Source organism: Capsicum annuum, chromosome 9, assembly GCF_002878395.1.
Source record: "Capsicum annuum cultivar UCD-10X-F1 chromosome 9, UCD10Xv1.1, whole genome shotgun sequence".
Lineage (NCBI taxonomy): Eukaryota > Viridiplantae > Streptophyta > Magnoliopsida > Solanales > Solanaceae > Capsicum > Capsicum annuum.
Window position 1 is genome coordinate 152,599,215 of NC_061119.1, and position 23,868 is coordinate 152,623,082.

The window sequence follows — 23,868 nt, forward strand, 5'->3', positions numbered from 1 at the left end:
ATACAAGAACAAACAAAATAACAAAAAAAAACTATATATAAAAAATAGAAAAGGAAAAAAAAAAGAAACAAAAAAGGAAAAAAATGAAATAATAAAGAAAAAAATACAAAAAAAGTGTAAAGAAAAAAAATGTAAAAAATGGAGGAGAAAACTAATTGCAAGATAAAAAGAAGCAGTTAAAAAATGAAAAATGAAAAATATGAAGGAAAAAAACTGAAAAGAAGAAAAAGAAAAGAGAGAAAAATATTATTTTAATCAATCAAATCTATTTTGAGTTTTGAAACTCATTGAAAAGACTTTCTATTGTTAGAAGTAGAACCTTCAATTAATCTTTAATTAATTAGATGAACATGATTTAAGGAAACTAATTTTTTTTTGTTTTTTTAAATTCAAGTTGTTATCTAAAAGTAAAATAATTAACCGTATTTATATATGTATTTAATATTATCTTGCACATTAAATATATATATAAATTATTATTTCAGATAATTATGAAATTATTGCTATGAAATACCTAATTATAAACTTAAGTTCGTTGCCCACGAATTTTCCCCATACAAGCAATCCATTTTTCCTTTCTTTAAGCCCAAAGTGTATGGGCTCTAAAGCCCATATCATAGGTTTATTCAGCATCTGCCACATCCAAGCGCAGGTGTCAATAACAAGTTTGTTGAGTCCCGTGCTTCCACACCTATTTTTATTTTTATCTCAAATATAAAATAAAGCAAAGCAAATTGCATAATACCCGCACGACGCGCACGATAGCCTAAATGCGTTACAAAATTCTTAACTGCATCCAACCCCTTCGGTGCACTTTAGCAACCCGGCCACCCCTACAAATCTCCACGGTCATATCTGTTTCTTTTACTTTATTTATTTATACTATAATTTTTTTTCATGAGTGAACGGCCTTTCGCCATAGAACTCTCCTGCCCCCTTTTCTCCCTCCTCCTCTTTGTACCAATTAGGGTTAGGGTTTTAAAACCCCACTGCTATTTCTCTCTTTTCCAGGTTCTTTTGTCTATCGACTTTGTGTTTAGATTTTTCCAATTCGTGAATTTCTTTTTTTTTTTTCCTCTTTGGGGTGGGGGGGGGTGTTTTGGACCTATAAATGCCTTATAATCTATCTATCAAATTGAGAGGTTTTGGTTCCTTTACGTTTAGGAATCGTTTGTTTGGGGTTTGATTAGTTTAGGCTTATATGGCGCCCAGTAGAAAAAAAGGTACAAGTAAAGCGGCGGCGGCCGCTGCAGCTTGTCGTCAGTGGAAAGTCGGTGATCTTGTCCTTGCTAAGGTTAAAGGGTTTCCAGCTTGGCCTGCTACGGTATGTCGACGATGCTTTTCTATTTCGATGTTTTTTAGGTTCATTTTTATGGATTATTTGTGATTCTTTCTTGTGTTTATGAGACAAGTTGTTTCTTTTGTAACTATTGGAGTCATGGATCTGATGATGTTGCGAAAAATTAACCTTTTCAGAGTTGATTAGGGCCTTTAGGTTCTTGAAAAGTGAAAAAAATTGTAGTTAGAAGTGTAAAAAATGAGACTTGATTATCCGCGGAGTCTCCAATCTTTAAGAAAAATGCAAAAAGAAGAGTAATCAAAGGAGACTTTATTATCCACAGAGTTTCCAATCTTTGACACAACTGATTTCTTGGTTATTCGAGAGAGTGTGAGATGAGACAAATAAGGAAGAGATTGGGGCATGCAATAAAAAATTCGCCTTTTTAGAGTAGATTAGAGCTTTCAAGTTCTCGAAAATGCAAAAAGACTGAAGGTGAAAGTGTAAAAAATAGGGACTTTATTATCCACGGAGTTTCCAATCTCTTAACCAATTGATTTATTGGTTATTTAAGAGAGTGAAAGAGATGAGACAAGCAAGGAAGAGATTGGGGTTTTCTTGAGGACTAACGTCTTATCATTTACCATTTATATAGCTTGTTTACCTGAATCTGATGGTTTTGCAAAAAAAAAAAAAACACCTTTTTTTTGGAGTAGATTAGGGTCTTTTAAGTGCTTGAAAATCCAAAAAGACTGTAGTTAGAAGTGTAATTATTGGGACTTTATTATCCACTGAGTCTTCAATAGCTGAAACAACTGGTTTCTTGGTTATATAAGAGAGTGTAAGAGATGAAACAAACAAGGAAGAGATTTGGCTGATTGTAACAGGTTGATTTTCTGCGAACTTGAAGTTGAATATCCCGTAAATCTTGATTCTACTTTCTTGTTAAACTCTAGTTCTTCACTGTTCTTCAGAATTATTACTTTGGGAAGTGATTATGATATTAACTTGTATACACCATCAACAACAACATACCCTGCGTATTCATGATATTAACATGTATATCAACTATAATCTCTGGGGCAATAAGTTTTCGTTGGGATTAGTAAAAGGTAATCAATCCTTTGGCAAGATTTTGTGTAATTTTATTTTTTGATAAGTTGTGTGGGGATGTTTTCGTGAAAAAAATATATAAGTGGGATCGTTTTGCATTAAATGTATTTGCAGAATTATCCTGCTGTACTCGGTTCTAATCGGGCAGCAAGGATAGATATTACATTCTTTATTTCATTTCGTATCCTAGTTGGATTGGAGATGAAGTAAGATTGTAAAAAAGGGTTTTGAATCTTGTGGTCTTAAACCCAAGGTGTGCGTAGTCTTAAATATGCCATGCCATTTCTGTAACAGAGCGTCATTAGGGGTAAAATGAGAATCTTAGAATAAAGAACTTACCAAAATTTAAAAAGGTGCCATTTTATGTCAAATAAATAGAAATGGAAGGAGTATTTGTTTTGGTTCCCTTGTTTTTATTCTTTTTTTTCTGTAATTTGAATGAAAGATTAATGATTAATGAGCAGGAAAAGGGAAAGAAATAAGTTAGTTTGTTGGTTTCAAATGCGAAGTAAAGAAAAAAAATTATCGTCTCATCTAATAATGGTATCTAATACTCTCGGGTAATATAGCAATGCAAAATCTCAAGTCTTTTTCATGCGAAGTGAGTTTCTTTGGCTAATAAGTTAGATTGGCATTCGAGTTCCATAAGGATTTAGACAGTTCTAAATTGGACTTTGATATTATAGAATATTTTGTCCTTGGGATCTCGGGAATGATGTAGCAACATAAAGTTCCTTTGGATGCGCAACATAAACTTTAAACCTACCGTCTGTCTCTATGATGCATTGTCTGATGCATATGAGATCATTTTTCAAAATGAAGTCCAACATGATGTGTTAAAGGGAGAAAGAACTTAGGACTTGAGACTTCCTAATCTGACCATTTATTGCTTCTACATTTTCTTCTTGTGAGCTTCAGCTACTTTTGATTATGTTTTAATTCTTCCTACATTGTGTTTTGAATTGAAGTGTATCTAGATAACGTTTGCAACTAATTTGCTAGTGTGTTTAATACGCTAGACTTTCAGTCAATTGATACTTAACATCAGACCCAATTTGATGCTTGTGTAGCTTAATTTGGAAATTCTCTCATTTTTTGATCTCAAGTTATGTCTAATGTGGTTCCATTTGCATAGGTTTTTCTTCAGCATTCATGAGTAGGAATATGTTTTGTTGATTGAGCTATGGAAAAAGAGCAAGAAACAAACCATTCAGCGAGTAGTTTCAATTCTAGTGTCTTGCCAAAATCAAATCTTCCTTCCATTTCTGATATGTAGAAATATATCTACCCCACGAAAAAGTCCCATGAGCCTATGATGTTCTTTCAAATGCTAATACAATAAGAGAGGGCGAGGCTCAAGAAATTCATTGACTTAGCAATTCATATTAACCACTGCTGGCTTTTCTCTAAAGGGCATTATCTTCTTTACTGAGCCTCCACAACTATTTACACCTTATACTTGTGCTACGAGATCAGGTTTCTAATTCCTAATCCTCCTGCTCTTTTATCGAGGGTGATGCTTTCTTACTAAGGTTACATGTTCCCACTTGACAAGAATGAAGGACCTCTTATCTTTGTTTTCCTTGCCAAAAAGTCTCTTCTTGAATTATCCAGGTTCATAGAGACGGGGAAAAATAGAGGTAAAAGAGCCTTAGTATTGGTAGGTAATGAAAACAAATCTATACCCCCAGGCGAGAGATACTGCCTTCTACAATTAGAGTGTTTCTCTTTGCATTTTTCTAGTGTTCCATCCCAAATGGAGATGGATGTAGACTCTGCACCTAGAAGAGGCCAAAAGAAAGTGGCGGGCATGGTGCCAATAATGCTATCATAAAAAATTAACAAGCAAATGAATGTTGGGAACATCATTACCCAGAAACAAATGATACGTAAAAAGTCCAAAAGTGGCCTTAAAAGCCATAAGGGTGACTGGGTGACTGATACTGATAAATAGGTTCTTCGGTACTTTGAAATTGCAAATAATCAAAGTATCATTTGCAAAGTATGGGAGATTTTTTATACTCGGTAACACATGGTGAAAACCCTTGAATCCGTCTCAGTTGAACCTAACCAGAAGCAAATGATACTTAAAAAAGTCCAAAAAGGGCCTCAGAAGCCATAAGAGTGACTCTGATACTGATAAATAGGATCTTCGATACTTTGAAATCGCAAATAATCAAAGTATCATTTGCAACTTGTGGGAGATTTTTTGTACTCTGTAACACATGGTGAAAACCCTTGCATCCATATCAGTTGAACCCTGAGCCATACTCAACATTAAACTCATTCCCTATATCACCAAAATGAAAAGGAAAGGCACTAGATAGTCTCCTTGTGTTAAGCCTTTATGAGAAGCAAAGAAACCTTGGTGGTTAATGAAGTGGGTTGAGAACCGAGGTCTCTAGTACCAATCCCAATCCTAGCAAAGATAAAAAACTAGGTGATTCTTCCAATCTGTCCTAGCCTTGGTGGACCGAGTTACCTGATATTTGTTGTTGGTGGGAGATGGTAGGTATTTGTGTATTTAGTCGAGGTGTGCAGAAGTTGGCCTGGACACCGATGTTATTAAAAAAACTCTAGGGGGGACCATTGATAATAATACTAAACTTGAGATCAGAAATGCAAAAGGAAATATATTGATTCATTTTTGTCGAAAGTTCATATCCTTCCAAAAAGAGAGCAAAAGATCTTAATGAACATGGTTAAACACCACCTCTATCTCTAATTTGCATAAGACGCTAAGAGTGCCTTGCTTTATTTTTGAATCTGGGCCTTCACTAGCAATAAGAGCAATAAGAGCAACATTCATGCGTGTCTACCGTTGTTGATGAAAGCCATTTGTTTAGGAGATAACACAATTTTCGGATAATCTTAAGTTTTTTGTCCAGTAGTTTAGATGAGATCATGTAAAAACTCCCAATACGTAGATAGGTATTAATTTTTGTAAAGATCATGCTAGACTACATCCAACATTTTTGGAAGAAATTCCTAGTGAAACCATCCGGCCTTGGGGCCTTGGCTCTGTCTTTAATAACCCCAATATTTCTTCCTCCTTAAAAGAGACTATGAAGTGTTACATTATCATCTTTTGAGATTGTCAACCATGAGGGGTCTTGGAGTATCCTATTCAGCGTAGAGATTGGTGTTTGGGGTGGAAAGACTTTTTTTTCTTTTAAATCAAAATCGTGCAAGAGCCCTTTTCATAACCAAAACAAAATTGTTTACAATCAAATAAGTAAGTCGGGCCCAAGATTGCCTGACCTAGATCCAAATTAAAGATAAAAACAGACAACAAATATCTTAGGTCATTTAGGAAACTAAAGGTCATCTTTGTTGTCTTTGGAGCCGCCTCTTCTTCTTCATCTTCTTGTTCGCAAATTTTGATCAGTGTTATTGCTGTTGATTTATGATTACACCCTCGTCCATGACAACCTCTCCCTCAATTTTTAGAGAATTGATGTGGTTGTACTTGTGCTGTGCATTGACCATTTTATGGCAAATACTGGTGGCATTATCCCTATGCTGAAGCGAGTGGACACTTGTTTTTTCCGACAAATAGCTCCTTTTCTTTTACAATTTCACTCAATTTTATTTGCCATCTCGCCCCTAGTAATTATTAGTCATTTGAAAGGTTTGTAGTATTAGCTGCCTTATCCATTTCCAGCAAATTAGAGAGCATATTAGAATTTGTAGTGCTGAAGTGATTTAAAGATTTTAGGTTTCCACTCTTCGAGTTAGACTTCAGAAGCTTCATTTTTTAAGCAACAATGACTTTTAACTCTTCAATGAAGTCCTAAAAATCTATCATAGTAGATGAGATATAATGGTCATTCTCCTTTTCTAAGGTGAATATGGTGACACTGAAGGCGCCACAAATGGTCCATGGGACTATTTATCTTTCGAACCTACTATGATGCATGTGAACTCGGGGAACGACAGAAGAAAAGTTGGAAGAGATCTGAGTTAGGAATGGTCAAGGAGAAAGTGCCTTTCAGATCAAGACTATACTTCTTTTGTCTTTTAAAAAAACAACTCCATCCTTTGGACTGTCAGCTTCCAAAGCCAAAAGTCATTCCACATGCTGGTCCGGAGAGATCTAACTAGTTTTAGAAACCACCTCTTTACCTTTGAGGGGTAGGGATAAGGTTGCGTCCACTCTTCCTCCTCATAATCCACTTGTATGTTGCTGAAGACGAAAGAAATTCGCTAGTCGCTAATTGAATAAATTTTTTCGTTCACCGCGTTTGTCAACACAATTAAGGCCTCTCACATTTTAAGAAGTGATTTTTATCTCCATTAGAAAGTGATTGATAGTGATTGATGAGCTTTCTACCCTTTCTTTTTCTTGCCTTACAATCGAGATGGCATACCTAACTTTGAACTTCATAATAGCGCTTGCTTTTGTGGATGGTTGTTGTTTACTATGTTGCTCGAACTCTTCAAAAATGTGGACAACTGAGTGTTGGAACCTCTAAAAAATAGTGTTTTTTTTTTTTTGGAAGGATCCAACACGGATGCGACAATATTTTTGTAGAGTCTGAGCAACTTAGGTTGTTTATACCAATATGGTTCATGTAACAAAGAACATCGCTATCATGGGTGCTGCTGACAATGTAACATCTGGTGAATTTATCATTGCAAGATGCCCTTCAACAGATTTCTTTAGATTGTGTAGTAGATTCCTACATCGTGGGGTCTGGGGAGGGTAGAGTGTACGCAGACCATACCATTTACCTCTAACGAAGTAGAGAGGCTGTTTCCGATAGACCCCCAACTCAAGGCAAAGGACAGTATATAAAAACATCAAAAGCATGGAACACGATAAAAAACATAGATTCGCCACGCCATCCACAAAAATATGCAACACTGCCAAACAAAAGATACCCAAGCCCTCCTACCTACTGACTACGACTCATCCACCCACCTTAACCCTCTATCCTAATGTTTATCCTCCATACCTTCCTATCCAGGGTCATGTCCTCAGTCAACTGTAACTGCTCCATGTCACGTGAAACCATCCCAGGCCAACCTCTCACACCTACGAACCGGGGCATCTGCGTCCCTCCTCATCACATGGCCAAACCATCTCAACCTCACTTCCCGCATTTTATCCTCCACCGACACCACTCCTACCTTTTCCCGAATAATTTCATTCCTAATCTTGTCAGCCCTAGTAAAACCACACATCCAACGCAACATCCTCATTTCAGCCACCTTCAATTTTTGAATATGAGAATTCTTACCCGGCCAACACTCAGCTCCATATAACATAATATGTGGTATTAATGTTAGCCTTGTTTTTTAATTGATGAACGTGTGCTATTGTATGTTTAACTAATAAAAAGGATAATTAACTCGCACTGGCTTATTTGGTTTGATGGTAGTTGTTTCATTAGCCTCATTTCCCGTTCTAGTTATCTCTTTGTTTTGGTGTATATGTTGATTCCTTTTAGTAGTCAAGTATCCAAGAAAAATTTAATTTCACGAGGCACATCCTTTGACGTTATAATTGACAGTGTCAAGTTCTCTTGGTTGTAAACTTTTGAAGATATTGGTAGCATTATCAAAGCCTTTTTGGATTGATCGTTTGACTTTTGGCTTATAAATCAAAAGGCATAAGTTAAAATCCTACTTAAGATTTTTGGCTTATTTTTATTATCTTAGCTTAAAATCTTTTAAATTTGTCGAAACGCTACAACAGTGCTTAAAAACTATTTAGACTTAAAAACACTTAAAATAAGCCAATCCAAATATGTTATTAATGCAAAGGTAAAAGATGCACAATAATATTACCAGGGGGACTGTTGTCAAAGGCACGCTTAAGCATTAAAGCGAGGCTCCGAATGTGTTGGGTGCTTCCCATCGCTTATTGCGCCTCAATGTTGTCATCAAGGTTCGAAGACATACTTTTCCTTGTCAATCGTTCTCCTTTGAAGAGACAACACTAAACCATTGATATTTCACTTTATCGTAACAAATTCAATTTCTTTGTTCATATATTTGTCATTCATGCTTATGATTGTAACTCTTGGGCTAAACATATATATTTGTATTTTCCCGTCTTTGTGCCTTTCTCCATTAAGGTCCACCATTGTTATCAAAGGCGCGCTTAAGCCCTAAAGTGAGGCTGAAAATGTGTTGAGAGCTTCACCTCTCTTAATGTGCAATTCAGTGTCATCAATTTTCTAAGGCATACTTTTCCTTGCCTATGAGCCTTTTCTGAAGAGCCGATGCTACACAATCAATATTTCACAGTATCGTAATTTTTTTCAATTTCTTTCTTCATATATTTGTCGTTCATGCTTATAATTATTAATCTTGGATACAACATACATATTTATAATATTTCTCCCTTTGCACTTTTTTCATTAAAGACGACTCTTTATTCGCGTTTTGAGCTTTTTTGCTTTTAATAGCACTGAAGCGAACACTTTATTTGTGCTTTGAATTTGAAGTCCTAATGGACCGAGCTTTTTTTTGCTTCTTTGCTTTTGATTACATTGCCAAGTGGATGATAAGTCTAACTTAAAGTCGTTAGTAGAATTGTGAAAGGAAAAGGACAAAATTTATTTGCTAAGCCCTATGTAATATGTGGATGAAAGCTGTTGTGAGGATTAGGTATCTTCGTTGCCATTTTGACGCATTGTGTTTTTGTCTCTTTTTAGATTATTATAATTCAAAGTGGTTGAATTTGCCTTTTTCCTTGGAAATAGGTAGCCTTACAAGCCTCTTTCGCGGGATAAGACACTAGTAAAAAATTATATGAAATCAAATGGATCATTGTTAGCGTATTAGATTTTGTTCTTCTGTTTTTGGCTTTGCTGGTGTAGAAAGTATAACTTCTACAATGACTTGTTACCTCATATCCACGAGGAAATTGAAACTGGCGATGGTTGTGAACTTCACTTATGTCCTCATCAATTAGACCCTTTTTCAAACTTAAGGACCAAAAGGTTAAAAGAACTCATGTAATGTTAAAAATCTTATTTTTCAAAAAATTACGTAATGCTAAGTTATTGGTATTGAAATTGCTCCTCATGGGAAAGGTTGTGTGCCTCATGGGAGATGTGGTGCACTTTTCCCTCAGTGTGGCGTTTAAAACATTGAACCAATGGCGAAGGTAGTAAATATGTTTGTAAGGACACTAGATCTCTACAACCAAAACAGTAATGAGTATTTATTAGTGTTTTGTGTATAGAGAACGTTGACTTTGCTTTGTTCAAGGCATTTTTGAGGTTTGCATAAGCCCTGTAGTTTGATGCAATGTAGAATGTTTTCTTCGATTTGCTATGAATAAACAATATACTAATATACTGGGCCATGTATTTGAGTAATCATTAGGTCGATCTTTCGGAAGAGCGTCTACACACTAAACATGGTTTGGCAAAATAGTTTTTTGATGTGAAGGAAAGATTATTGATGAACATTTGTGGTATCTGGAATAGGAAAGAAAATGTATCATAAGAACACTAGTAATTGTATTTTAAATGGATAGTTTCCAATTTCAAAAAATCGGTAAATGTATTTTAAAGGGGATATTAATTTTAATTTTTGCATTTGAATAAAAATAATCTAATAATCTGGATTAGTTTTCAACAAGCCTGGTTGTATATTTTTGCTTACTGTGTGTTTCGTAACTCTTGATCTGCTAAGTTATTTGAATTTATGTTGTTGAAATATAGCAGGTGTTTTGTGGAGGTGTATTGCAAAGTGGTATGAACGCCACCAGTATTCCAAATAGATATTTATTGTCTATTTCTTGTTATCTTTTACTTGTATTACATATAAGCTTCTTCATTGTACCTTTTTCCATTGAACAATTATTTTTTACTTTCAGTTTGTATATTTTGTTTGTAAAACAACATTACTATGTCATAGAACATTATTTGACTACTTTTAGAGGTTACTCAAATGTTTATGGTTAATTTTCTAAATAGTATGTGGCTTGTGTATAGTCATCTTGAGAACGAAGGTGCTTCTTGTCATAGCTAGTTTCCCCATATTTTCTTTATAAAGAAAAATAGTTTCCCATATTTGTTTGTTTTATGCTGTGAAAATTAAGTTATGATCTAAAATTTATACAAGAAGTATTGCCTAGTGGTCAATGAAGTGGGTTGAGAATCTGAGGTCTCAGGTTTAAGTCCCAATTGAGACAAAAAACACTAGGTGATTCTTCCCATCTGTTCTAGCCTTGGTGGACATAGTTACTTGATATCTATAGATATCTATTGTTGGAGGGAGGCGGTAGATTTCCCATGGATTTGTCGAGGTGCGTGAAAGCTTTTTCGGACACCACGATTATTAAAAAAAAGAAAGGAAGTATTGCAACCTAATAACTTAGAAGTATCTAGTATTTTACCTTTCAAGGAAAAAAAGTGTTTAGTATTAACAAGAGGTGTGTATTTAACAACTATGCTTGTACGGGCACTTTTACCAAGTGTACATCATCATAAATACAACAACTGCAACAACATACCCAGTGTATTCCCACCTAGTGGGGTCTGGGGAGGGTAGAGTGTATGCAGATCATACCCCTACCTCAGTTGAAGTAGAGGCTGTTTTCGATAGACCTTCGGCTTAGAACCAATTACAGTATACTAAACACAAAACATAAATGTATATAAATTTGCATAGGCAAAATAAACTAACGACGCTAGCCACAAGATAATACTAAAGCCATAAGATACTACTAAAAACTATATATCCGAAACCATAGACAACACTCCACCCACGAACAAGAAACTTTAGAAACAAAAAAAGAACGCCCCCTACTGTTACCGATGCACTCCCACCCCTAACCCTTTACCCTAATTCACATCCTCCACACCTTCCTATCAAGGGTCGTGTCCTTCGTAAGCTGTAACTGCTCCATATCATGCCTAATCACCACCTTCCAATATTTTTTTGGCCTACCTTTACCCCTCTTAAAATCATCCATAGCCATTGTCTCACACCTCCGCACTGGAGCATCAGAACCCTTCCTTATCGCGTGCCCGAACCAACATAACCTCACTTCTCGCATCTTGTCCTCTACCGAAGCCACTCCCACCTTCTTCCGAATAATCTCATTCCTCACCCTATCTTTCCTGGTATGACCACACATTCATTGCAACATCCTCATCTCTGCCACCTTTAACTTTTGGATGTGGGAGTTCTTAACTGGTCAGCATTCCGCTCCATACAACATAGCCGGTCGGACTGCCACTTTGTAGAACTTACCTTTAAGCTTCGGGGGTACCTTCTTATCACATAAAGCTCCCGAAGCAAGCCTCCATTTCAACCACCCTGCCCCAATATGATGTGTGACATCCTCATCTATCTCCCCCATTGCCTTGAATCATAGACCCAGATACTTGAAACTCTCCCTCTTCTGAATGACCTGAAAGTCCAGCTTCACAGTCACATCAGCCTCCTACGACACATTGCTAAACTTACACTCCAAGTACTCCTTCTTGGTCCTGCTCAAACTAGATCCTTTAGACTTAGGGGTCTTGTCTCCAAATCTCCAACTTATCATTAACTCCTCCCGAGTCTCATCAATCAATACCACATCATCAACAAAAAGCATACACCAAGGCATCCCCCTTGAATATGACGTGTCAGAACATCCATCACCAAGACAAATAAAAAAGGGCTAAGAGTCTATCCCTGAAAAAAAAAAAAAACTACTTTTAGTGGTCATGATGTCTTTTTCTTATAACAATGGTGTCTAGGCAACTTGCACGCACTTGGATTTTATTAATACAGGTGTTTGGTAACTTTGCCCACCAAGGCTTGGGTGGATGGGAAAAATCACTTGCTTTTTTTTAGGGGGGGGGGGGTTGTTGGATTAGAATGCTTTATTTTAAGGTTTGCACCCAATTCGTTGACCATTGGAACACATAATTAGTTACCAGCACCACCTCATAGTGGTTGTCAAGTGTGAGAGAGACTATTTATGGAAAAGTTTGTTTATTTATCAGTTTTTAAAAAAAGGTTCTGAAAGGTTTCAGCTTAAACTCTTAAGATACATTTCAAAGCCAGAGGACTAGATAGTTAAGAGGTTGCCTTAGATACTACGGGCAACATTTGTTAATGTTTACCTTCTGCCAATAACTGAGATTTTCGCAGGAATCAGTATTCTATAGGGTACAAATAACACCTACTAAGCTTATTTATGGGTTCTTGTTTTTGCGCAAAGCATATGCAACCATTAATTTTGTCTTATCATTTTATATGACATTACAAATGAACTATTTCATGTTCTTGATAAGTTAACCCTGCACGCAAGTTTGGTATTTAAGTTGAGAAGAGTAGAGGGTCAGGTCTATTATATAGAGTTTCAAACCTTGTGCCATTGTCTTGTGGATTTCTCGGTTTTATAGAAGTTCTATTTAATTTACTCTTCGACATAAGTTGTAGATTTGGAGACAGATCCTTGAGTCTAAAGGATCTTGGTTGAGCAAGATCAAGACGGAGTACTTAAAGTGTAAGTTTAATGATTTGTCGCAAGAGGCTAACGTGGTAGTGAAGTTAGATTCTCAGGCCATTCAGAATAGGGAGTGTTTCAAGTATCTGGGGTCTATGATTCAGGGGAATGGTGAAATTGATGAGGATGTCACGCACAGGATTGGTGCAGGATGGTTGAAATGGAGGCTCGCTTCGGGAGTCTTATGTGATAAGAAGGTGCCTCCGCAACTTAAAAGGTAAGTTTTACTGAGTGGTAGTCCGACCGACTATGTTTTATGAAGCGGAGTGTTGGCCAGTTAAGAAACTCCCACATTCAAAAGTTGAAGGTGATGGAGATGAGGATGTTGCGATGGATGTGTGGCCGTACTAGGAAAGATAGGGTGAGGAATGAGATTATTTGTGAGAAGGTGGGAGTAGCTTTGGTGGAGGACAAGATGAGAATAGTCTGTTTACGTTGGTTCGGGCACGTAATGAGGAGTGGCTCAGATGCTCCAGTTCGGAGGTTTGAGATACTAGCTATGGATGGATTCAGGAGGGGTAGAGGTAGCCCGAAGAAATATTGGAGGGAGGTGATTAGGCATGATATGAAGCAGTTACAGCTTATGAAAGACATGATCATTGATAAGAAGATATGGAGGACGCGGATTAGGGTAGAGGGTTAGGGGGTAGGAGTGTGTTGGTAACAGTAGGGGAGAGTACTTTGTTTGTGCCTGGAGTTTCTTGTTCGTGGTGTTTGAGCGATGTCTATGATTTCAAATAGATAGTTTATAGTATTATCTTGTGGTTGTATTGTTTCTTGTATTAACTAGCAGTGTTAGTTTATTTTGCATATTGTATTAGTTTATATGCATTTATGTTTTGTGTTTGGTATACTATTATCGGTCCTGAGTTGGGGGTCTATCGGAAACCTCTCTACTTCACCTGTGGTAGTGGTATGGTCTGCGTACACTCTACCCTCCCCAGACCCCACTATGTGGGAATACATGGGGTATGTTGTTGTTGTTGACATCCTAAAATGTTTTTTCATCAGTTCTATTACCAGATTTGAAAAAAGAAATCGTATATTCTCACATGATGGCCTGAAACGCCTAATTGCTTTCTTTGAGTATTTCCTTACTTATTTGACTAAGTTATTATCCTAAAATATGTTTTTTCTTAGATTTAGATTTATGTATTCTTACATGATGGCCAGAAGCACCTAGTCTTTTTCTTTTTCAATTTCCTTTACCTCTCATTTGACCAACAGCTGTAAGCTCTGAAAGGAGAAGCCTAAGCATGATTTTGTTGCTTATGACAGGTGAGTGAGCCAGAGAAGTGGGGTTATTCAAGAGACCGGAAGAAAGTGTTAGTTTACTTTTTTGGAACCCAACAAATGTGAGTACTCTATTTCTTGATCGTGACTTATTATATTTTTTATTTTTATTCTAAACCTTGGTAACTTTTGTGTGGTTAAACCTCTTTCAGTATGTGCAAACTTGATTGAATGAAGTCATCTTTTTAGATTCCTTAGAAGTACTCGTTGTACTTTTAGTAAGATTTGATCACCTAGATGCTTTAACTGTTGAAGCACGCTTTAGAATTAAGAATTTATCACATTGAGATTAAGAGAACCAATGTTTTTGAGGATGTATACTGAGCATCAGGAATTAAAGGTTGTCAGATGCACCATTAGTAAGATTCATTGACTGATACTTTTGTACATTGGGAGCTTCATATGTTGGGAATTGATAGTTTTAACTGACAAAATAGTCTTAACTCAATTTTTAGCCAAGGAGGTAGAATAAGGCTTGAGGTTTTTTGACCACATGTAATTTGGCTACCCCATTTTTTTTAATCATATGGTAGTAATAGTACCTAGTGCTTTATATTCCTTTACTGTTAAGAGTTGTGTTGGCTATTAATTCTGCTATATATTCTTACTTTGTGTGTATGACATCCTTATTTTCTATCTCCCGTTCCATGACTTTGATATTTGGTAATTCTTTTCTGAATTCAGAGCCTTCTGCAATCCAGTGGATGTTGAAGCATTTACCGAAGATAAGAAACAATCTCTTTATGTTAAACGTCGTGGAAAAGGTGCTGATTTTATTCGTGCTGTGCATGAGATTGTCGATTGCTTTGAGAAGTTGAAAAAGGAGCAACCAGTCAATGGTAGTTCTACCGATGAAGTTGCTGTTAGGAGTGACAATGTAGCAGTTGAATTGACCAGAGCTCATTTGGAGGGTGAAGCTCTTAACACAGTTGAATCTTCATCAAAGGAGAACCTTGGAGATGAAAGTGAACCAGACTTTGAAAACGAGGAGGGTGCAGTTGCTGCAAAAGACGATGTCTCCCATGATGGTGAAATGGTATCAGTTGTTCCTATTAGCGTGGAGGTTATGGATGGGCCAGCTACAAAGGCTTATTCTACCCGAAGGAAAATTGTAGGTGGAAGCTCAAGAAATGGTGCTATGGAAAGAAGGGCTCCATCTGCTCGCAGGTTGAGAAGTTCATTGAGAACTGGTCATGAAGTACTTCAAAATCGTTTGTTGCCCTCTGGTTCTCACAGCATGAATGCTGGATATGGTGCTAATACAGTAAGGGATAGATCTGCGAGAAGGAATAAAATGGATGGAAACCCATCAGATGGTTTAGAGAGGAACAATATGGAACAACCCGCTTTTGTTTCTAATGGCAGCACAGAAGAGAGTGGTTCGGAAATTGCTACCGTCGACTCTGGTAACGTTAGCTTAAATGAAGGCAGCAGTGTTGAATCTGGTTGTAAACCTGTATATAGGTGTGCTGTGCAATGTGAATCGGAGGTTGAGTTGAGCCAAAGGCTTGAGTTCCAAAGTAGTGTGGTAATACACAAGAAGAAACGGAAGCCCAATAGAAAGAGGCTGCACACTGATTTAGCCGAGTCCTGTGTTGGTTTAGACAAAGATATATCTCCGGAGGCACCGACTGCTAGGACTACAGATGTTTTGCCAGGTGACCCTGTAAAATCTGAGGAAAAAAGTTCCAAGGAGTTGAAAGATGATGGTGATGAGCACTTACCACTGGTGAAGAGAGCCAGGGTTCGTATGGGTAGATCGGCACCTGAAGGAGAGGTGCTAGATAATGAGGTTCTGAATGATGCAAAATCACCAGGAGCTTCTGACAAGTTTTTGGAACAGGTAACCGAGGGAGATGGATCTTGCCTTCAGAACTCTACTTGTATTAGAGGTGATGCATACGATTCATCTCCATCAAAGAAATGTTCTTCCAAGAGACCACCTTTTTGGGAGATCCGTAAGCAGTTTGGTGGTTCGCTGGATGGTGAATCTACTTTACCTCCATCCAAACGGCTTCATCGTGCCTTGGAGGCCATGTCAGCTTATGCTGCAGATGATGAGAAACCAGATGTGGATGGGTTTTGTGACATGAAGACATCTATCAACAGGTATTGCCCGAGTTCGAAGGAGGTTTGCTCTGAGCTGTCTGGAGGTATTAAACATAAGAATAACTCTGATGTGGGTAGAATGGGAAGCCCAGCTAGTGCTGTACAGGAAGACGCTACTATTTTGGCTAGTGCTAAAGCGATAGTAGCTCGGGAAGGCTTGGAATATTTATCAGAAGTACCAGCTCTTACTACACCTTTAGGTTGTGATGATAGCTCAGCAAAGGTGTCCTGTGAAGAGAAATGTGATGTCTCGGATGCTGTTATACAGACGCCTCAAAAAGTGGAGTCATCAAATGACTGCCCTTCTAGCACTTTTGTTGCACATTCTGCTAATGCCAAGCCTGATGATGGTGAGTTGCAGGGTACCTTCAAATGTGAATGTTCCTCACCAGGGCCAGTCATGACATCTGATGAAAATTGTGAAAATGAAGCTACAGAGTCGGCAAAACATTTTGAAGATCCAATTTCTGAAGCTTCTGGGAGATCTGCTGATTGTGGATCTAATGATGAGGTAATAATGAGTTCACCGCCAAAAGGTGGTATTATGGGGTTGGGTAGTGCAGAGGCTGAATGTGGTAAAAATAACAAGTTGTGCCAGGTGTCATTAGATGTGAGCATTCAAGACAATGAAGAGTAAGATATTTTCATTTTTTCCGATAATTTTGTAGTCTCCGTCTTATTTGCTCTTGGTCCCTAATCTGTTTGAGGTACTGATACTTCACTGTATGCCTTAATATAGGTCAATTAATATGAAAGAAGCTGGATCAGCATCAAAGAATTTAAGTGTGACTTCATCTTCAAGTCCTGAAAAAGTTGTGGATGTGTCACTCAAGGAGTTGCACATGTCTGGTTTGAGCTCTGTATCTGATGATCAATTTGGCGATAAAGCTGTTTCAACCACCCGTTCGACATCCTCTCTTACTGATGGGATGGATTCCTTTGCTAGGGCATCTACACCAAATACTTTAACTTGCAACATATCTAGCGCAGATACTAGCATGCATGTAAGTGTTGGAAGCTCTAGTCCCTTGGCTCATCAGCTACATGACAAACCAAGGACCGGTGCGAAACTGAGCAGCAGAGGAGAAGAAGCCAGTGTTGCTTTGGGTTCCTTTGAGGCCACTCTTGGGATACTGACAAGGACAAAAGAAAGCATTCTCCGGGCCACACGTGTTGCTTTTGACTGTGCTAAATTTGGTGTTAGTTCCAAGGTAAAGTTGCATGCGTTTTGTCACGATATTTTTCTTTATTATAGTTTGTTAATAGTGTTTTATCCCAAAAATAAAAGTGTTTTAGTGTTTGTTAAACTTATCTGCTGAATCTTCTTGATTTGTTTTCCTCCTTTCCCCTGTACTATTGCAAATAACCGTCTGTAGCTGATTAATAGTGTTTTATTTTCGCTGCTTTTCGGGCAGTTTACAAGTTTGGTGGCTTGTTTATTTAGTGTCCCTTTCGGCTTTCTTCATGATTCACTAGGTTAGGGGAAAGGGTGTCGAACAGAAAAGCAAGTTTGTTGCTTGGTTGTATCGAGATCAAATACATTATGTAAGGTATAACTCTGAAAAGAGGAAGAAGCCGAGCTACAAGAAAAATCCCCGCCGCTACCATAGTAGCAGCATGCATAAGAGCCGAAATAGGAGTAGGCCCCTCCATGGCATCAGGTAACCATACATGAAGGGGGAATTGGGCGGATTTAGCAACTGCACCGACAAATAAGAGAACAGCGCATAAAGTAACAAATAAAAAATTGACCTCATTATTATAAATCAAGTTATTGAATATTTTGAATAAATCCCTAAATTCGAAACTCCCCGTTATCCAATAAAAACCTAAAATTCCTAATAATAAACCAAAATCCCCAACACGATTAGTTACAAAGGCTTTTTGACAAGCATTTGCCGCAACAAGTCGTGTAAACCAAAATCCTATTAATAGATAGGAACACAGACCAACCAATTCCCAAAAAATATAAATTTGTATCAAATTCGAACTAGTAACTAATCTTCTACTAGAAAGAGCTTTATTGAATTGAATTTTCTAAGCTCTAATCCTATCTAAATATCTTTTAGTTAGAGCGTTCAGGTCAGTACAAGTAATTTGGTCCTATTTGTTTTAAGGGACTGTGAAGTGTATGTTAATTCCCAACAGGGAGGGGACGTGATGTTTATGCAATTAAACTGTTAAAGAGAACAACAACAACAACAAACCCAGTGTATTCCCACACAGTGGGGTCTGGGGAGGGTAAAATGTACGCAGTCCATACCACTACCTTCGGAGAAGTAGAAAGGTTGTTTCCGATAGACCCCCGACTCAAGACAAAGAATAATAAACAAATTTATAATAAAGCATGAAACAAGATGGAAAAACAGAAATAAGACATCCACAAAGTAATACCCTACACTAACGGACCAAAGGCCCCCCCCCCCCTTCCCCCCCCCCCCCCCCCAAAGCTCTCCTAACTACTAACGACGACCCACCCACATGCACTAGCCTTCTATCCTAATTCCGCGTCCTCCAAACCTTCCTATCTAGGGTCATGTCCTCAGTAAGCTGTAACTGCTCTATGTCATGTCTAATCACCTCTCTCCAATATTTCTTCGGCCTATCCCTACCCCGCCTGAAACCATCCAAAGCTAGCCTCTCACACCTACGAATTGGGGCATCCGTGCCCCTCCTCATCACATGACCGAACCATCTCAACCGAACTTCCCGCATCTTGTCCTCCACCGAAGCCACTCCAACCTCCCGGATAGTCTCATTCCTAACCCTATCACCCTTAGTAAGCTCACACATCCAACGCAACATCCGCATTTCCGCCACCTTCAATTTTTGAATATGGGATTCTTGACTGGCCAACACTCCACTCCATACAGCATGGCCGGACGGACTACTACTCTGTAGAATTTGCCTTTAAGTTTGGGCGGCACTTTCTTATCCCACAACACTCCCGAGGCTAGCCTCCACTTCATCCATCCTGCTCCAATACGGTGGGAGATGTCCTCATCAATATCTCCATTTCCCTGAATCATGAATCATGGACCCGAGATACTTAAAACTATCCCTCCTACAAACAACCTGGGAATCCAGCCTTACTACCACCTTGTTCTCCTTCCTCGTCTTTAAACTGTTAAAGAGAGAACTGTGTGGTAATTATTTGGGATCCCATTCGTGTTGTTCTTTTGTTGGCTGAAGTTTGATTGATATAGAGATGTCTAAGGTGATTCAAGGGTAAAAAATGATATATCATTATATTGTATGGATGGAGTTCGAGAACTGGAATTAAAGGTTTTAAATCTGTCCTCTTTGAGAAGAATAAACTACAGATACAATAAGGTGAGGTTGATCCGGTACCTGGTTGACATTTGTATCCTGTGTTTCCTGACAAATATTGAATTAATTCGTTTCCCTAATGCACACTAGATGTAATTTCTTAGCTTTATAAGTTCAGTTACTTTTTTCTTTTTCACCGTGACATACTTGTTGGAACAGGGACTTTTTGGTTTTGGTGCCCTGAGTTTAGGTGTATTTGATAAGTCCTTGCATCTTGGCCCCTTGTCCCAGAAAAAGGGAAACATAATTCGGAATATGAAGTTTTGAGTTTTTATAGACAAGGGCTGGGAATTTTGATGAAATTTGTATTTTTTATTTTGCAATATGCATGCTAGTCCTGATTTCTGATGTTGAATGATGGACACAGGTTGTGGAGATCATTGCTCAAAAGTTGGAAAGCGAGTCAAGCTTACATAGAAGGGTGGATCTTTTCTTTCTTGTTGATTCTATTGCGCAATGTTCTAGAGGACTAAAAGGTAACTTGTATGAGTATTTTCTATTTTGTGGCGTTGCACTTGTGTGCTGCTTTTGTATCTTCCTGCTACGATGTTAACTGCTTGTATTTGTAATTATAGGTCATATTGCTGGCATATATCCTCCCGCGATTCAGGCAGTATTGCCACGTCTAATATCAGCAGCCGCGCCTGGAAGTAGTTCTCAGGAAAATCAAAGGCAATGTTTGAAAGTAAGAGAAACATTTCTTTTTTCTGTTCCTTCTGTTGCATGTCTAGCAAATTTAATGTTGGGTCAAACCCTGGATTTCATTGTCTATTTCTTGGTAGGTTTTGAGGGTTTGGCAGGAAAGGAAGATTCTTCCTGAGTCAGTTATTCTACCCCACATACGAGCACTTGAATCTGATCGTGGTTCGAATCGTGCATTCTGCCGGCGTCCCATGAGGACAGAAAGACCTTTCGATGATCCAGTTAGAGAAATGGAGGGTATGCTGGTCGATGAATATGGAAGGTAACTTATTTTGTACCATTGTAGATGTTATTGTTTAAGGTAATGGAAACTTTATGATTTCAGACTTTCCCGTTGAGATGTCTTGATATTGTGAGTCTTACTTGTACTTCTTCAGCAATTCAAGTCTTCAACTTCCTGGGTTTTGCATGCTTCCAATGCTTAAGGATGAAGGAGTAAGTGATTCTGATGGTGAAGGTTTTGAGTCTGTCACTCCAGAACACCCTTCTGGAAAGTCCAACAACGAGGAAGCCATCCTGCCTATTGAGAAGCACAAACATATCCTGGAAGATGTTGACGGTGAACTTGAAATGGAAGATGTGTCCCCTGTGTGTGAAGGGGAAATTGGTTCCATCAGTTGCAGTGTTGGAGCAGATTCTGCTCAGATTTCACGTACTGATGATGGGAACGGTTTTGGAGGTCCCTTCCATCCCCCACTTCCGAAGGATGGTCCCCCATCATCTCCTCCTTTGCCAACATCTCCCCCTCCACTTCCACCACGTCTACCCTCAGTTACACCTGCACCATCTTCTTTTCCGCCTCCGTCTTCTATATTGAATTCCGTCCCTGGGAGTGTTCAGTCAAAGTGTTCAATGGGTTCCCAGGTACATTTGTTTTACTTCTGGGCTATGGATAATTTTTTTCTTGTGAATTTGTATTGGTACGATCAACTATTGCTTGGTAGAATTATTTTAATGTGCTATCTGAATGTTAATGTTTTGCAGAATATTAAAGACAACTTGCAGGAAGCCGTTTTTCAGCGATGTACAGTTGCACAAGTTCATCCGACAGTCTCAGATGCTATTCATTGTCAGCCCCGTGACAGCAGAGAGATTCATGCTGAGGGACCATTGAAGGTGCTCGACTCTGTTAGGTCACGTCCTTCCGGCAATGGAGCTGTTTCTCGTCCACCATTTGGCTTGTCTAATGGAGTGCATCCACCTGATGGGGCTTCTGGCAAGGGCTTCCACTTGCGGCCACCTCACCCCGCTCCTTCAAATCAGTTCTCTTATGTTCAAGCTGATCAGCGGAGGGATATAGCAACCCCTTATTCCAATGTACTCCATATGCAGAATGCAGATAATAGAAGTTTTTCCAGAGATCGTAATGGAATGAAATCAGTGCAATGTGAAATTGGAGAGAGCTGGATGGCACCATCCCATTATTCTGGTAAGGCCTTTGGCATTCTGCAATCCCCAAGTGTTTCAACTCTCTATATTTCCTTGGTTTCACTGTTGCTTGTATCTTTCAGGACCATGCTTTCCAGATGGCTCCAGAGGTCACTATGCTGCTGGATCATATCCTGTTCCACGTGAACCACCTTTACCAAGCCACAAGTGGGGTTACCCTCCCCGGGGTATGAATAGCAGGGAAATCCTTACTCACAGACCACCGCCTGAATACCCAATTCCAGCGACATCTAGAGGTTGGATTCTTTTATCCATGTGGAAACTGCATACTGTTGCTCTATTTCAAATATACTTCTGTTATTGAAGTACCCCCTCATGTTTTAAGTGTGAGTTTAATCTACCAGATTTTATATTTCTCGAAGTTGTCAAATTGAACTGTGAGCCATTTTAAGTTGGTACATGGGGCATGGGATGCATAACTTGCACACTGCATCGAAGTTCTCTTTGAAGGTTCGGCAAAAACTTTACCCACCGACCACTGTCTACTGATGTGCATTTGTAGATGCAGGCCTTGATTTACACCTCTGAAGTAACTTTCTTTGTTAATAGCCAAACAAAATCGGTTACAGTATAGCCTACTGAAATTGTAAATTTGGTGAGTTGATGCTGGAAAGCAGAACATATGACATTTAGCTGGCCAGTAATAGGATATGACCTTTCAATGTGAAATTGAACAAAGAGTGAAGTGAGTGAGAAGGTACCAAGTAATAAAGAGGGGGAGGTGTTTGGGGGAGGGGTTCAGTTTATTGTTTTTGTGGGATGCCTTGCTTTTTCTAATTCGGCTTATTTATTACTTATGCAATAAGCAAGGTGTTTCTTACACAACACTTGGATGTTGGTGGCTTCTGCTCTGCAGGTCCTGGCTTTTGGAGACCAAGATAAAATGATAACCCAAGCATGGAAGCTACAGCTGCTGGTACAGATACTTTGTTGAAAAATTTAACAGTTTAGGCAGTGGTTTCATGTCGTTCTTTAGGCATCTGTTTTTATGCCTGACATACTGTTGCAGGTAGGTGCGGCTTGTTTATACTAATCTGAGTAATTTGTGCGTGGAGGTGCACCGGAGGAGAGAGCAGTGATGCTATTAATGCTTTGTATATATGTATCTTAGGCATTCCGTTGCAATTGTAGAGCGGATAATCCAACGTCTAGAGAGCTCTGTAGCATATTCCTAGGCAGCTGAGTTTTGTATATTAATTATATTGTTTTTTTTTTCCTTTTTATGTTGATCAGCAGTTATGGCCTCTCCTCTCCTAGTTAGTATCAGAGGTCTGTCAACAACATTTTGGCAATAGTTAGGACATTTCAGGTTATTACTCGTCATGTGCACCCATTGTTATAGAAGTCTCACATGATCTCTGTACATTCCGGAGGAATTCATCTCTGTCTGCATAACCAGAATTGTAAAGCAGAAATCATAAGATAAGTTAAAGTTGTGTTCTCTTGGTAGCAATATATGTTATGCCGTTAGCCTGCTTTAATGCTGGTTGGTTCACGTGAACTGTGTTAATTCATCGAGTTGTGTTGGCTTGCAAGGATCTTGTCAAGTCAGATGGACACACTGACTTGATCCGGCTGCTGTGGCTCTCTTCAGGTTAATTTTGCCTCAGTTGGGACGCTATCCAATTGCCCTGGCCAGTTCTTTCACCGGACAAAAGCACACTTTTTATCTTTTAGCAGCTTGGGCCGTTTTTCAAGTGCACCACGTACATTTGAGGCACAGAAATGTAGTGGCTAACAGGAAAAGCACTGACCATTATCTCTTCCCAAATAATAGTTTGGAATAGTTTCCTGTAGCTTTTGAAAGCACATTGAGTTGTTTGGCATGACAGACTGCGACTGGTACCGTTGAGAAAAAGAAACCCGGGTTGGAAGTCATTAGCCTATATGAACTATTTTTAAGATCTTCTGTTTGCTGTCGCTGTGAAACTTTTTTTTTTTTGATTTGCACCGGGTGTCCGAGCACTCTTCGAGTCCCGACTAATCCCGGGGTGCACAGACCCTCGGCAAGGAGTTTTCTGCAAGTGCACCACGGTTAATTTAGGGTTTCACCCAGTTCGATTGGACTCAAAAATTGTTTGCACCCAGTGGGAATCGAACTTGAGACCTTGACCTCAAGGCTCAA

The 23,868-nt window shown here is 38.6% G+C and overlaps 1 protein-coding gene across 1 annotated transcript; it reads left to right on the top strand.

The window, feature by feature from the left end:
- The first annotated feature begins 731 nt into the window (after positions 1-731).
- Positions 732-23,196, top strand: LOC107842503 (protein HUA2-LIKE 3). Its single transcript, XM_016686386.2, has 12 exons — positions 732-1,324; positions 14,139-14,215; positions 14,838-16,895; positions 17,002-17,473; positions 19,960-20,068; positions 20,168-20,277; positions 20,375-20,556; positions 20,672-21,158; positions 21,279-21,723; positions 21,806-21,979; positions 22,600-22,659; positions 22,753-23,196. Exons 1-11 carry the CDS (start codon positions 1,202-1,204, stop codon positions 22,623-22,625), a joined length of 4,263 nt encoding a protein of 1,420 aa, XP_016541872.2. The 5' UTR covers positions 732-1,201; the 3' UTR covers positions 22,626-22,659; positions 22,753-23,196.
- Positions 23,197-23,868: the final 672 nt, after the last annotated feature.